The sequence below is a fragment of the Mixophyes fleayi genome, chromosome 1, assembly GCF_038048845.1.
Source record: "Mixophyes fleayi isolate aMixFle1 chromosome 1, aMixFle1.hap1, whole genome shotgun sequence".
Lineage (NCBI taxonomy): Eukaryota > Metazoa > Chordata > Amphibia > Anura > Limnodynastidae > Mixophyes > Mixophyes fleayi.
Window position 1 is genome coordinate 33,968,922 of NC_134402.1, and position 13,678 is coordinate 33,982,599.

At 40.8% G+C, this 13,678-nt stretch overlaps 1 protein-coding gene across 4 annotated transcripts in view; it reads left to right on the forward strand.

Annotated features, from left to right (window-relative positions):
* Window positions 1-13,678, forward strand: part of HTT (huntingtin) — a 124,063-nt gene that overhangs the window by 74,990 nt on the left and 35,395 nt on the right. For 2 of the 4 annotated variants that reach the window (XM_075194346.1, XM_075194350.1), the window contains 11 exons: window positions 356-594; window positions 1,719-1,861; window positions 4,732-4,939; window positions 6,938-7,082; window positions 8,311-8,490; window positions 10,624-10,800; window positions 11,566-11,601; window positions 11,996-12,072; window positions 12,234-12,372; window positions 12,762-12,884; window positions 13,037-13,250. In XM_075194346.1, coding sequence (XP_075050447.1) covers window positions 356-594; window positions 1,719-1,861; window positions 4,732-4,939; window positions 6,938-7,082; window positions 8,311-8,490; window positions 10,624-10,800; window positions 11,566-11,601; window positions 11,996-12,072; window positions 12,234-12,372; window positions 12,762-12,884; window positions 13,037-13,250 — 1,681 coding nt within the window. The remainder of the gene's footprint in view (window positions 1-355; window positions 595-1,718; window positions 1,862-4,731; window positions 4,940-6,937; window positions 7,083-8,310; window positions 8,491-10,623; window positions 10,801-11,565; window positions 11,602-11,995; window positions 12,073-12,233; window positions 12,373-12,761; window positions 12,885-13,036; window positions 13,251-13,678) is intronic. The other 2 variants (XM_075194351.1, XM_075194349.1) reach the window with 1 other exon arrangement.

The window sequence follows — 13,678 nt, forward strand, 5'->3', positions numbered from 1 at the left end:
AACTGTTGTGCCTACTTACTGATTATACAGCAATTAAAAATGATTTGATGGACTAATATACAGAGCCACAGAGCTCTAAAGTGACTTGTAATATCTATATATTTACTTTATTGTGGGTGTCTTATAATACACACTTTTTTCCTAATGAATACTAAAGCGATTATCTAAGAACTCTATATTATGGATATTATTTACAGGTGTTTATTCATATATTAGCACGACGTGTATGTTATAAATGGATGATTGGGGATTTATTAGAGCATTGAAATCTCAGTGTAGGTTGTCGGTGGAATCTGACAGGTGGAGTGAGAGGTGTATGACTGTTAATCACTTTGTGTACATTTGTATCCTGCAGGCCTCTGTGACCACAGTCCAGCTGTGGATATCTGGAATCCTGGCGATTCTCCGCGTTCTTATATCACAATCTACAGAGGATATTGTTCTGTCCCGAATCCAGGAGCTCTCCTTCTCGCCCCTTCTGATCTCATGTCAGAATATCGTTAAATTAAGGGAACAGGACAATTTCCACCCGACCTCAGAGGATTGTGCTGACCAGAATCAGATCAAGGTCCCACCAGAGGAAACCTTCTCTCGGTACATACCACTATTGTGCTATTCCTCCACACATTTCAGATCTCTTCTTGGGTTCTGATTCTGTACAGTCATAGTGCACCTTCCATTGGCCTGTTCAGTGTCTCTGTCTGTTCAGTGTCTCTGTCTGTTCAGTGTCTCTGTCTGTTCAGTGTCTCTGTCTGTTCAGTGTCTCTGTCTGTTCAGTTTAGTTTCTACGTGCGCGGTGCAGGTTTGGTACAATTTATACTATGCTTTGCGCACATTAATATTGCAGCCGTCCCTCTATACCTGAGTGTTCTACCATCTGTCCAAACAGTGAGCATATTGCTCGCACAGCTGCTTGCACCCATCTATGTAAACACTGCTTTCATCATGAGGCTGCTCTACGCTTTGCTTTATAATTGTCTTCTAATAAAATTAGTCTAACCTCTATCCTTTTCACTGCGTCTTAAATTTTAATGAAAATTAAAATAATTAAATTAAATATTAATAATAATAAGAATTAAAATAAATATTTCTAACATGAGACAGAATTAGGACATGTCTATGGGGGAATTCATAGACATGTAACGCGTCCTGCCCACTATTACCATTATTACGGTAATATTGCGCATAAATACCATTATTACAGTAGTTTTAATGCCAGCATTTTGCTTGCAGCTCCCTGAGCTTCGAGCAGAAAGCCGGGTAATATTACCGTAATAACGGTAACGGTTTTTACGCGGCGGGACTTCAGGGGGAATTGAACTCCCCCCTATGAGTCAATGTACTATATTTTCTGAGATGGTAGGTGTTTTTGTTAACTTACACTCAAGTAATATTAGTGTAGCAGTTACCTTTACATAGCAGTAGCAGCCACTTTGTTGGCGTGGACAATTTTCTTGGCAATGCAGCCTAATATTTCTCAGAAAAATAGTGATGTCACTGAGGCAATGAACCTTAACGTTCAAGAGAATGCAGCATATAAACAAAGTGGCACCTCTACCTCTGGGCGGTCTAGTGACTTGCTGGGGTTCATTTTGTTGGTTCATCCCAAAATTGTCAGCCTCCACTGTGTGCATGTGCTGGACTGCAGTGTAATATACAATATAATAGTGTTCCCTTGCTGAGCTGTGATAGTTGTTGTTGGTTTTGTCATGGTTAAGGTTCCTGTTACAGCTGGTGGGCATCCTGTTGGAGGATATAGTACACAAGGAGCTGAAGGTGGACCTGAGTGAACAGCAGCATACGTTTTACTGCCAGCAGCTGGGAACCCTGCTCATGTGTCTGATTCACATCTTTAAATCAGGTAACACAGTCCTACGGGATACGCCTGCTCGCCCTTTACTCCTCTTTCCATTCACTTACCCTTTTATGTGTAGATCTATATGGATAACCCATTCCGATTCCTCCTTAAAGTATCTAGGTGGCTCTATTGTGATATATGGGTGTCTGTACTGTTTGTCTAGTGATTTATGGTTTATTATACTAAGCTGTGCTCTAATATACGATATAATATACGATATATGTAAAAGTTTATGTGCACGCACGTGGCCATGAATGTGTTAAGTACAATGGCTCTATCAAATGTTGATCATATATAGGTGTTTAAAATTCTATGTGTGTTTTTGTTTGTTTTTTTTAATTGGGTAACCGTATACCTACTTATATTACTTCTACAATTGTGGCCTTTCTGTTAGCTACACTAAACAGAGGTGTTGCCGTACCCAAAAATAATCTTCAAAATGTTACAAAATAATCTTGTAACATTCACAGACTTCCACCTCCGGCTATGTACAGTGTGTGCACCTTCAGGCAAATCTCTTCGGATTTTAGGTTTTGATTGTTCTTGAGTGTGATAGATACATGTGTGTGTTGTTTTTTGTTGTGTTTTTTTTTTTTTTTTAGAAAACAAAACAAAAACACAATTTAGACATGCATGCTGTTAACAAGACATTTTATTTTACATTTTGATATTGGTAAATCAATGTAAAACGTTCATTAAGAATGTAAAACAAATAGCCTGCAGCTTGTAGTAAATACTTGTTAGTATAACACTGCTGGGGACATTTGATCGGTTGCAGTCAGCTATAGTTACCTGTGGAAAGGTTTTCATAAATGTGCCCATGTGAGATTTCAGTAGTAAGAAACTGTTAAGGAACAGGTTTAGCCACATATTGTACATTGGTACACCACTTGCCTGTCACATATAGCCCACAAGAGTATTCAGCAGTATAACCAACAGATTTAGCCAAATATTACACTTTTGTACACCCCAGTCGCCAGCCACATATTGTACAACTGTACCCCCTCCCCCAGTTACCAGACACACATTGCACAACGGTACCCCCTCCCCCTGTTGCCAGCCACATATTGCACAACGGTACCCCCTCCCCCTGTTGCCAGCCACATATTGCACAACGGTACCCCCTCCCCCAGTTACCAGCCACATATTGCACAACGGTCCCCCCTCCCCCTGTTGCGAGCCACATATTGCACAACGGTACCCCCTCCCCCTGTTGCCAGCCACATATTGCACAACGGTACCCCCTTCCGCAGTTGCCAGACACATATTGCACAACGGTACCCCCTCCCGCAGTTGCCAGCCACATAATGCACAACTTTACCCCCTCCCCCAGTTGCCAGACACATATTGCACAACGGTACCCCCTCCCCCAGTTGCCAGACACATATTGCACAACGGTACCCCCTCCCCCAGTTGCCAGACACATATTGCACAACGGTACCCCCTCCCACTGTTATCAGACACACATTGCACAGCGGTACCCCATCCCCAGTTACCAGACACATATTATACAGCGGTACCCCCTCCCCCAGTTACCAGCCACATATTGCACACACTCACACAATGAAGGACTATGGCCTGTGTAGTGTGTAGTGTGCAGTGTAGATTGGGATGTGTGATGAGTGCCATGTTCCTGAGGAGACTTACCTGTCTCAGCAGTTTTCCAGCTTTACTTTTTTAAATAGATTTTCCTTGTCCCATCTACATTTGTCTAACCTGGTATGGACACACAGTGTTCCGTGAGACGCATGTTAGGAATAGTTACTCTATGAGATTCCTTGTTCCCTGCCGGAGATAGACAATCTGTTTCAAAAGCCCTAGCTTGCTGTAAAGTAGTAACATTACATTGGGGACAGCATTGTGCTTAATTTGGCCATCATAAAATTGAGACACTAGTAGATATGAAAGCATCTAACTAGAGGCCAAGGAATATTTTCCGCAGTACATACTGCACCTCTTACAATGAAAATCACCCCTTATTAATACCTACAGAGATGGATCACATCTTCACAATTAACACATAGTTTAATCTGGTTCATTAAATTATTCAGCTACCAGTTAATTTTGCTATGCCCCACCACTATTATTGACGCCTCAACCGTTTAATTCACATCCGCTAATACCTTAAATGCCTAATTGTTGGGGTTTTTCTTTATTTTCTTGTGATGGAAAAAAAATAAACTTGACAAAAGCTGTACAATGTGAAATTGAGAGAATTAGTTTCATTTTGGATCGAGAATGACTTTATCTTGATGTGTCCTAGATCTCTGCTTCTAGAATATATTGCCACAGTATTGTTGTACTCAGCTGCTGTTTATTTTCTGGCCAGTAGATGGCTCACAAGATCTACAGATTAATCCTCTGTATATATCCCAAGTTATTTTAGCCACTAGCTCCCAGTCACACTTATTTCTCTCTTGTATGTTTTCCAGTGAGGTATGTTAGGTTTGTAGTAGATGGCTGAGGCAACCTGTGGATCACCAACTGTTGTAGGGCTACAAGTCTCCACATGCCCGTGCCAGTTAGATAATTGTAGACCATGACATCTAACTGGCACGGGTATGACAATGACCTGAAACAACAGTCTTGACCAAATGAGCTTGCAATCTTTGAGGAACTCCCGATATATAAAGAAGAAGAATAGCAATTTCAAGGCAGCAGAATTATAATCCGCCTCAATGTGAAGCGTACTGTGGCAGCCAATCAGTTATCAGTTTTCAGCTGTCCAGTATACTCGGAAAAAATGAAGGCTAATTTCTGATTGGTGGGAGTCATAGCACATGTGTTCTACTTGCATTGTCTCCTTAAAGTCTCCAATGTATGTTATTGCAAGTGTGTGTTTCTGTGTGTGACTGCCATTGTGTCACATGTAGGAACATTCCGAAGGATCACAAATGCAGCTACAAGATTGTTCAAGGGGGACGGTGACAATGGAAACTTTTACACGTTGGAGAGCCTGAGCATCCTTGTGGAGTCCATGTTCCCTACCCACCCTCCTCTAGTGCTACTCTGGTGTCAGTTCCTGCTGCTCATTGACTACACGAACTACAACTGGTGGTCTGAAGTACACCAGACCCTCAAGTAAGGTCACACCAAGAAATCATGTCAAATATATGTGATGATGTGGACACTGGAAACCCCTAGAGCAAGGCCATAGTTCATACATTGTATTTTTTGCGTGGTTAAGATGTTGGAGTACTTTTTCTAGATGTCAGGGTTTTAATGCTGATTTAATACATGTTATTTTAAGCTATATACTTTGGGCTCAGCTCATTTGTGATTTATTGGTTACCAGTACAGATGTCTGTGCAGAGGCCATATCCTTAAAGCACATCACTGCTTCGTCTTCTGCTTTAATGACTATTTCTAAATACATTTGTATTTGTTATTTTGTGTGTGGAAATAAGTTTTTCTTCTCTTCTAAAAGCAAACAAGAAAATGTATAAATTATACAAAAAACAACAATATTTTTATAAGAAAAAAAGGCCACAATGTCCATTGTACCAAAGTCCGATCATGACCAAAATATGATCTTGTATGGTTTGTTTATTGTCACTCTGACCTTTACTTCTGAAACTACTCTCAATAATAACTTGTCAGCAACAAGGGAATCACTCAGGTAGTGAGACCATTATACCATATTGGTAGTCCTGAAACGTACCACGACCTCCCTTCTCAGTAATGCAGCAGGATAATTGGAATATTCCATGTTCTGGTGCACCCCTTCTACACAAGTGGATTGTGAATATAACAACCATATAATGTGTGAATATATAAAGTATGCCCAAGACATGAACTTTCGGGAGTGCCAGATGGCTGGGCATGGTGAGAGATGTAGTGCCTGGCATTTACACCCAGTGGAAGCAGGCATTTTGTGGGCCGGACCAGCCTTCAGCCTATCAATTCACTAGGTACTAGTGACCTCACTAAGGGAGGAGGCACACAGTGTCACTAGATTAAAATAAATGGATAAGCTGTATTCTTATGAATTTTTGTTAGATCCACAACATGGCTGTTTCCACTGTGAGTGAGAAATACCTGCTCTTTAATTCATTTGAATTTGCTGTTATCTACAAATTAAGTTTATTATTGTTACACCTGTATTAAATGGGATCTTGTACAAGATATTGAGATATATTATTTGGTAGACCAATGTGTTTTGAGTCCTAATTCATAGAGTAAGGAGTTTGTGCAAGAACACTCAAGTGGATATAAAAATACTTGTACTTCGTCCTGTTTCTTTTTCTCCCTGTGTTATGACTTCTTACCAATGTAAGCAACCTCAGGCTACATCATAATTATTAAGCTTTGCCATTAAATGCAACTGTTGTTAATGTAGGAGGAAGGCCGATACACGCATTGTGTGCTCAAATCTATTATGACATGCTTCTTCATAAATACATTGTTTGCTCCTACACAGCCATCACGTAAAGTACAATTTGTTCCTCCAATTTGTGCATAATTATTTGGCCCCATGTAATTAATTGGGAAGCCTAACAAGTTATTAACTTTTCGCTGCCATGGTTACCACCTTCCACCTAATGCGACGTGAGCTATCCAGTAATTTATAAAATTATATACGTAACATTTTCTGCAGTTGGTGTCTTTTGGGGTGTATATAGTGAAGTCTACATCACCAGCTTTCAGATCAGTTATTTGATTCCATATCTGTGTTCAGTTATTTTATTTTTTCAAGTTTCATTTTTACTTAAAGGTCTCCCTATATTAATAATTTGTGGTGCATTTTTTTGAGCTGTTCATCCTTAAATCTTTGTTTAATATTCTTCGCTATCCACTTACATTTTGTGTCTTTATTTTTTTTGACTATTTTATTTATTTTTAACCATTGGACACTGATTAGCTGGTGTCCCCCCTACACCATTGCCAACACTGATAGATAGATTCAGTGTAACCTTAAGCTAATCTGTATCTATAAGATCCAATGTACATGTATGTACTACGACCTCATACTGTAATATCTGTATGTTGTAATATGAAGTGAAATTATTTTATCAGGTGGCAAAAAAATTGAGTAGATCGGAACGTGCATAATTTGTTTTATCTCATACTTGTGTGCAGAAGAAACAGTCTGTCCAGTACTAAACTGCTGCTAAGTCCTCAAGTATCAACTGACAGCGAGGAGCCAGAGCCGCGTTCCACACTTGGCGTGTGCAACCGGGAAATAGTACGTCGCGGAGCCCTTATCCTGTTCTGCGACTATGTGGTAAGTACCGTATGTGGCCCCACTATTGTTATACTATTAATGAATATTGTACTATATACCAAGCGCTGATATGTTTTATAAATCGCCGTTGTCGTTCCTTCGCTGTTCCCAGGAAAGTGAGTATTCTGCTTGGCTATTTACAATCTCATGATAACACAAAATATAGCAAATATATATGTACATGAGTATATTTGTAGAATTATTTCATCCTTTGTTTGAAATACAGGGTGCAATACAAAGAACGCAGCTGCTTCTTTTTTTAGCTCAATGCCGTTTAAGTGCCTATAAATCTGTAACTGCAGGATGTTTACATGGATTTTTCGAATTCTCCTGTGTGCGCTACGTATGTTCAGAGGCATGTTTTGTGTATTTCGGTATTAGCAGCTCATGTCTGCCAATCACCAGACGTCTCGTATAAAAGAAATCTCATCTTTTATAAGATGAGGCTGTCCATTTTCTCATGCTTTTATTTGGTCAAATTAATGTAGTCATTATCGGAGGCTTTTATCCCTTCCCTATTCTCATGTAAGAATGGGATATGACGTGTGCTATATATAAAGTACGACTTTAAAAGCATCCATCTTAATATGTAAACGCTGCTAGCAGCATTTATATGTCTCCCTGCTACAGTGTCAGAGCTTGTTATGCAATTATTCTGTGTATACCTCTCTATAATCTGAGCATCATCTGTATGACCAGCACGATCGCTCAGTTTTATACATGATTTTTATAAAATTTATTCATTCACAGAAAAAAAGTGTTTTTTATTTAGGAAAAAAGTAAAGGAAAGGCCAAAAAATGTGTAATATGACAGAGGGATGGCTGTAAACTCAGAGGTGGGCTGGTTATGGCGTTTGTATCTGTATAGCATGTCATAGTTGATGGAAGCAAAACAATAACAGGCTGAGAATAGTGAAATCCTCTTTCAGTTGTCGTAAGGGTTCAATAAAGCTGCATCCATATTCTTACATGGGGAATCAGTGACTGTATGAGGTTTTGCCATAGAGGGGTGTACTCGTCCGTTCCACACCTAAATTCTGTTGACAATGGGGTACATACACCAGGAAAACTACTCCTGAGGCTCCCCATCCTATATATGCTCAGTAATATTACGAGACAACTTGTCCTAACAGTAAGTTACAGTTTGGTTGGTACGGGATACACTTTGTGCATAATTACTGTGCGCCAGTTTACATATATATCCTTACTGCTTTTATTTGTGTTGTAGTGTCAGAACTTGCATGATTCTGAGCATCTCACCTGGTTGATAGTGAACCACGTGCAAGATCTGATCAACCTGTCACACGAACCCCCGGTGCAAGACTTCATTAGTGCAATACACAGAAATTCCGCGGCTAGCGGCCTTTTCATTCAGGCAATCCAGTCCCGCTGTGAGAACCTAGCAACGGTGAGTGCGTGCTCTTTATCAGTAAAGAGTTAAACAATTAGAACATGGTTTGTTTGTTTGTTTGTTTATCTCTTACTAATTAAGCTCCAACTTATTATGCAGCACACAGTACATTGGGATGATGCTAGTAATATATCTGTAGGCATCGGCAGATATTAATTGTTTTGTACTGTAGAAGCTGGACGGAGGTTTACAATTGTGATGGAAAGATGATGTGGATATCTATCATGTTATTAAAGTCACTAGTGGAATTTAATTTAGATATTATCAAAATGTAGCAATAAAAATGAAAACTCACATTTTAAACTCCACCAATTAAATATGTTTGAGAAGTGCTCATTAGGCGATGTACCCCTGAGGAAATGGTTTCAGTCTGGTTTAAATGTTTTCTTAGCTAGTCCTGAGTATCCAGCTGCGACCTACCTGCTGGGAGTCCTGTCTGATAGAGAGCAGTGGTACCTTTTGTACTTGTTACTGGAGTATGTGTCTGGACTAATTCTGAGGCAATGACCAACATATGCTCACAATAACCAGTATATTACGCCCAGGATTGTGCTGCAGAGAGAACCCACAAAGTGGGCACTGTTCCTGGGACTGTGGTAACTAGAAAGGGTTTAGATACCAGTCCATGTATTACAAACACTTCATTGTAGAAGTTGGCACTCAGGCTACTTATTACAGCAGCTGTCTCCTGGAGTATCACCTTCATTGATCGCTCTGACCCCCACCTCTCTCCTCAAGTGGACTCTGCTGCCTAGAGTGAGTAGGGGGTTTTACCACCGCAACCGCTACAGCATTTCTGGCCCTCCTGCCTCGTTCTCCGCAGTGACACAAAGTGGATGATCGGCGGCCACAATTGACCAAGCAGGCGATCCCTGCAGGACAAACTTCCCCTGGAAACTCCTACTTGAGAGTGCAGGGCAAATTAGGACCTACACATCACGTGTCATAGACAACGTATCAATGTTCTGTTTAACCAAAACGTTGGGACAGAAGCTTTGTAAACCCTTCTTTACAAGTACAACTGCAGCATGTTTCTTCAGCAGAGGTAACCTGTCACTACACCTGCAAACCTTTGCACCAGCGATCTATCTGATGCTTTAGCCTTTTGGCAACAAACACGGAAACACTAGCTGCTTTCACTTCTCAAACCAGCTTCATCTTCATCTTTGGGAAGTGCTGGCTTTTTTCTTTTTTTTGTAATTACACACTTGCAAAACTCTGTACAAAATGCCAAGACCAAACTGTTAATCTTCTAGATGAATGTTTTCACACTTAAATGTTTTGGGGCCCTGTGTTCCTTGTCCCAGGATGATCCGGAATTACTTTAGACCACCTTCACAATGACACCACACGCTCCAGTCTCTCAACTATTGAGGAGGACCACAATTTCTCTCTCCCATGCTCTGCGTCCTACAAGGACCTCTCGGACAAGAACCTGCAGTGCCTTAGGAAATTCATCTCCAGTTCTACTCTGCTGGCAGTTTTCACCACCTTACCAGCCTGCAAGTGGGAGGGTCATCTCCTGGAATGCTTGGAGTACTGTAGAGAGAACCCACAAACTGTTCCTGGGGCTGTGGTAACTAGAGAGCGTTTAGACACCAATCCATGTATTACACTTCATTGTATAAGTTAGCATTTTAGCTACCTAGATACTATACATTCTTGTTTGTGGAGTATAACTTGTGACAAGTGTGTGCCCACTTTGAGCAATGCTTTCAAAGGTTGTAGTTTTTAAAGCTATGCAATTATTGTACCTTTCCCATGTTAATTTGGCCACAAGGGGCACTTGCTTCAAGTCTGTGTTCTACTTCCAATTACGTAGACTCTAGGAGCAGCTGTAGACTCCTGATACATCAGCCAAGATATGAGTATGACAGCTGCTGCATGCAGAAAACATGGGGAATTCTGTTCAGTGCAAAATGGCTGGTTACCCTGCATTGTACTATCCAACTATTTATAGAAAATGAAACTAAATTCGGTGTACTGTTCTGTGTAGCTCCTGCCAGTTCATCATCTTGGTTGTTGTTTTTTTTTGTAAAATGCCATTATGATGTCTAGTTTCCTGTTTCTTATTGATTCAATTAAATAAACTGCCGACCGCTATATTACTGTCCCTTTTTTGTCCACTAGCCGACATCCCTGAAGAAAACGTTGCAGTGTCTAGAAGGCATTCACCTCAGTCAGTCTGGTGCAGTGTTGATGTTGTATATTGACAAGCTGCTGTGTACTCCGTTCCGTGTGCTGGCCCGCATGGTGGACACGTTGGCCTGTCGCCGGGTAGAAATGCTGTTGGCCGCTACTCCGCAGGTACTGAACTGTCACAGCTATGCTGTACCTAGATGCCACTCCGTAGTAATAATATACAACCTACAGCACGCTACTGTTGAAGGATATTAAACACGTCAACACCAAGGCCGCCATACAAACTGTTGGCTTCTTGTTGCTGAAAGCTCCCATTAGCCCCGACCTCTGCTGTTAACAAAAGCTGGGAGGACCAGTTGTGTGTCCACCATCCATACATATTGGTCCCTGACCCACAATGATTTCGCATGGCTTTTAAAGTGATAAATGCACTATAGTATTTGATATAGGAACTCCTTTTAAATTCATGGTAATCTGAATCGGACTTTATATAAATAACTGTTAATAATAGTACTAATTAACCATTTGCATGAATCTATCAGCATGGCTGTGCATATAGAGTCTACATATTACACAGCGCTCTACAGAGAATATTTAATCACTCACATCACACCCTGCCCAGAGGAGCTTACAGTCTATATTCCCAACCACACACACGTTACTTTTGACAGAAGTCAATTAATCTACCACTCTTTGGAGTGTGGGAGGAAACCGGAGCACCTGTAGGAAACTCACCCACACATGGGGAGAATATACGAACACCACATAGATAGGGCCATGGTCAGAACAAACCCATGGTCCAGCACTGTGAGGCAATCATGCTAACCACTGTGCCACCCCGCTACCCGGTACTCTCATGTCCAATTTGCATTTCATTTATCACCCATGAAAATGGAGGACGTTTATTGGAGTCTCGTGTGATTCCTCTAGGTCTCTCCTCGTAAAAGAAAACTAAAGAATACAAAGGTAAAAAAACAAATCATTTCATTGCTCCGGACCTCTTAACTGCCTCAAACTATGAGAAAGACACAGTATATATGGTTTCCTGGTACATGAGAGGTATGTGGTAAATCATTGGGGTCATTTTCTGAGGTTGTACGAACTGTTTAAAAGTAGCCATAGGAAGAATTAAGAAATTATTGTGTTTTTTTTTTTTTTTGTGGTACCCACACAATACAAATATATTTAGTCCAATATGCTACCAAATGAAAGCCCCTTTATTTTCTGGTGGAAAAACCAACTCCCTGCAAACAAGTACGGTGCCAGAATGTATAGATGTCTGAGATTAAATAAAGATAAAGTGTTGTGTGTCACTGAGTACTTTCTGCACAGCACATTGACATATGCTTGTTCCCCACAGAATACCATCTCTCAGTTACCTCTAGAGGAGCTGGATAGAACACAGCAGTATCTGCAGAGCAGTGGATTAGCACAAAGGTAAATGTGGAAACTTGCTGTATAAGAACCAATATGTACTTATTATGATTTAGCAGCATTTATGAAGATCCAGAAGACTCAACACTGTATTGGTCCTGATTGGCTGTCACAGCGCTTCATTTAAATGTTCAATGACTAATTTGACTGATCTGTTCTTTAAGGCACCAAAGACTCTATTCTCTGCTGGACAGATTTCGGGCAACTGTGGCACAGGATACAGTCAGCCCATCACCTTTAGTAACCTCTCACCCGCTGGACGGGGAAAATCAACCACGGCTGGAGACGTTGGACCCTGATGAGGTGGGTAAAACACTGCTATTTAGTAGGTGAGGAAGGCTACTTAGCACTTTGAGAGAGGAACAAGTAACACAGATGAGGCTTTGCAACTAAACACTTTCTCTACAAAACCACCAAAGTCCACATTGCTATAGAATTTACATTTAACAAACACATTCCTGTTTCTGCTCCATAATTCTGCCATTGATTAAAGTACTCATATTTGTCATCCCTATACCCAGGAGAATTAGACTGATACAGAGTAATTTCTAGTGTGCTCAGTAAGCAGGGGGTTAGTTATGTTTTTTAGCCACTTTGGTCAGAGAAGTGTAAATTCCTCTGGTCTCTAATGGGGTTATGGAGGATACCTGTAGCTTATATCTACTAATAATGTTTTACGTTTCTTCCTATAGGACTGGTATGTGTCGCTGGTACGATCACAGTGTTATACACACTCTGATTCTGCACTGCTGGAAGGAGCAGAATTGGTGAATAGAATCCCTCCATCTGAACGTCTCGCCTTCATGACCAGCAAGGTATGATGGGGAACGTGGTTCATGGACTACGAGCTAGGTCTCTACATGCAATAATGACCTGCATAGATTAAAAGCAGCATTTTGACACGCATGCTTTCCAGATACAGGTTGGTAATTGTTTAAACTGAGGTGGTATTTTCCTACAATTCTAGGACTTTAACCTGAGCCTGCTAGCCCCTTGCTTAGCCCTGGGAGTGAACCAGATGTTAGGAGACCAGAACGACACTTTCTTTGAGACAACGCGGTCTCTGGTTCTAGATCTCATGTCACAGACTGTTCAGCAGTTGCCAGCCAATCATCAGCTCTTCCAGCTTCTGCAGCCGATGGAGAAAAACTCCTACTGGAATCAGCTGAGCCTGGTGTTAGGTAACGGATATGTCACACTTACTAGTGCTTCAGAACCTAAGACAAAATTGGTACAGGATAGTATATTCAGGTCCATTGTTATGGATAAAAGACCTTTTCATCCCAGGTTCTATTGGTAATTATTACTGATTAATGCAAGTATGGCTGGCACACTCGCCTCAGTATGAATAGCCTTTACTATCCTCTTTATATGCAGTTTACATGTACCAGCATGATGTACAGGGTTCTGTGCAGAATAAATAACATATCAGACGGAATGTTGTTTTCTAAAGCTTATTATTGGTGAGGCTGTGAATTTAAATTCAGCCAAACCATTGATGATGATAAAGGTATTAGGGGTAGACAATCTAAGTTGTTACCTATATGTTTTGGTAGAGAAGTGGTTTAGACCTGTGGGTGTGCCTATGATGTTAGCTTTGTCCGTAGAT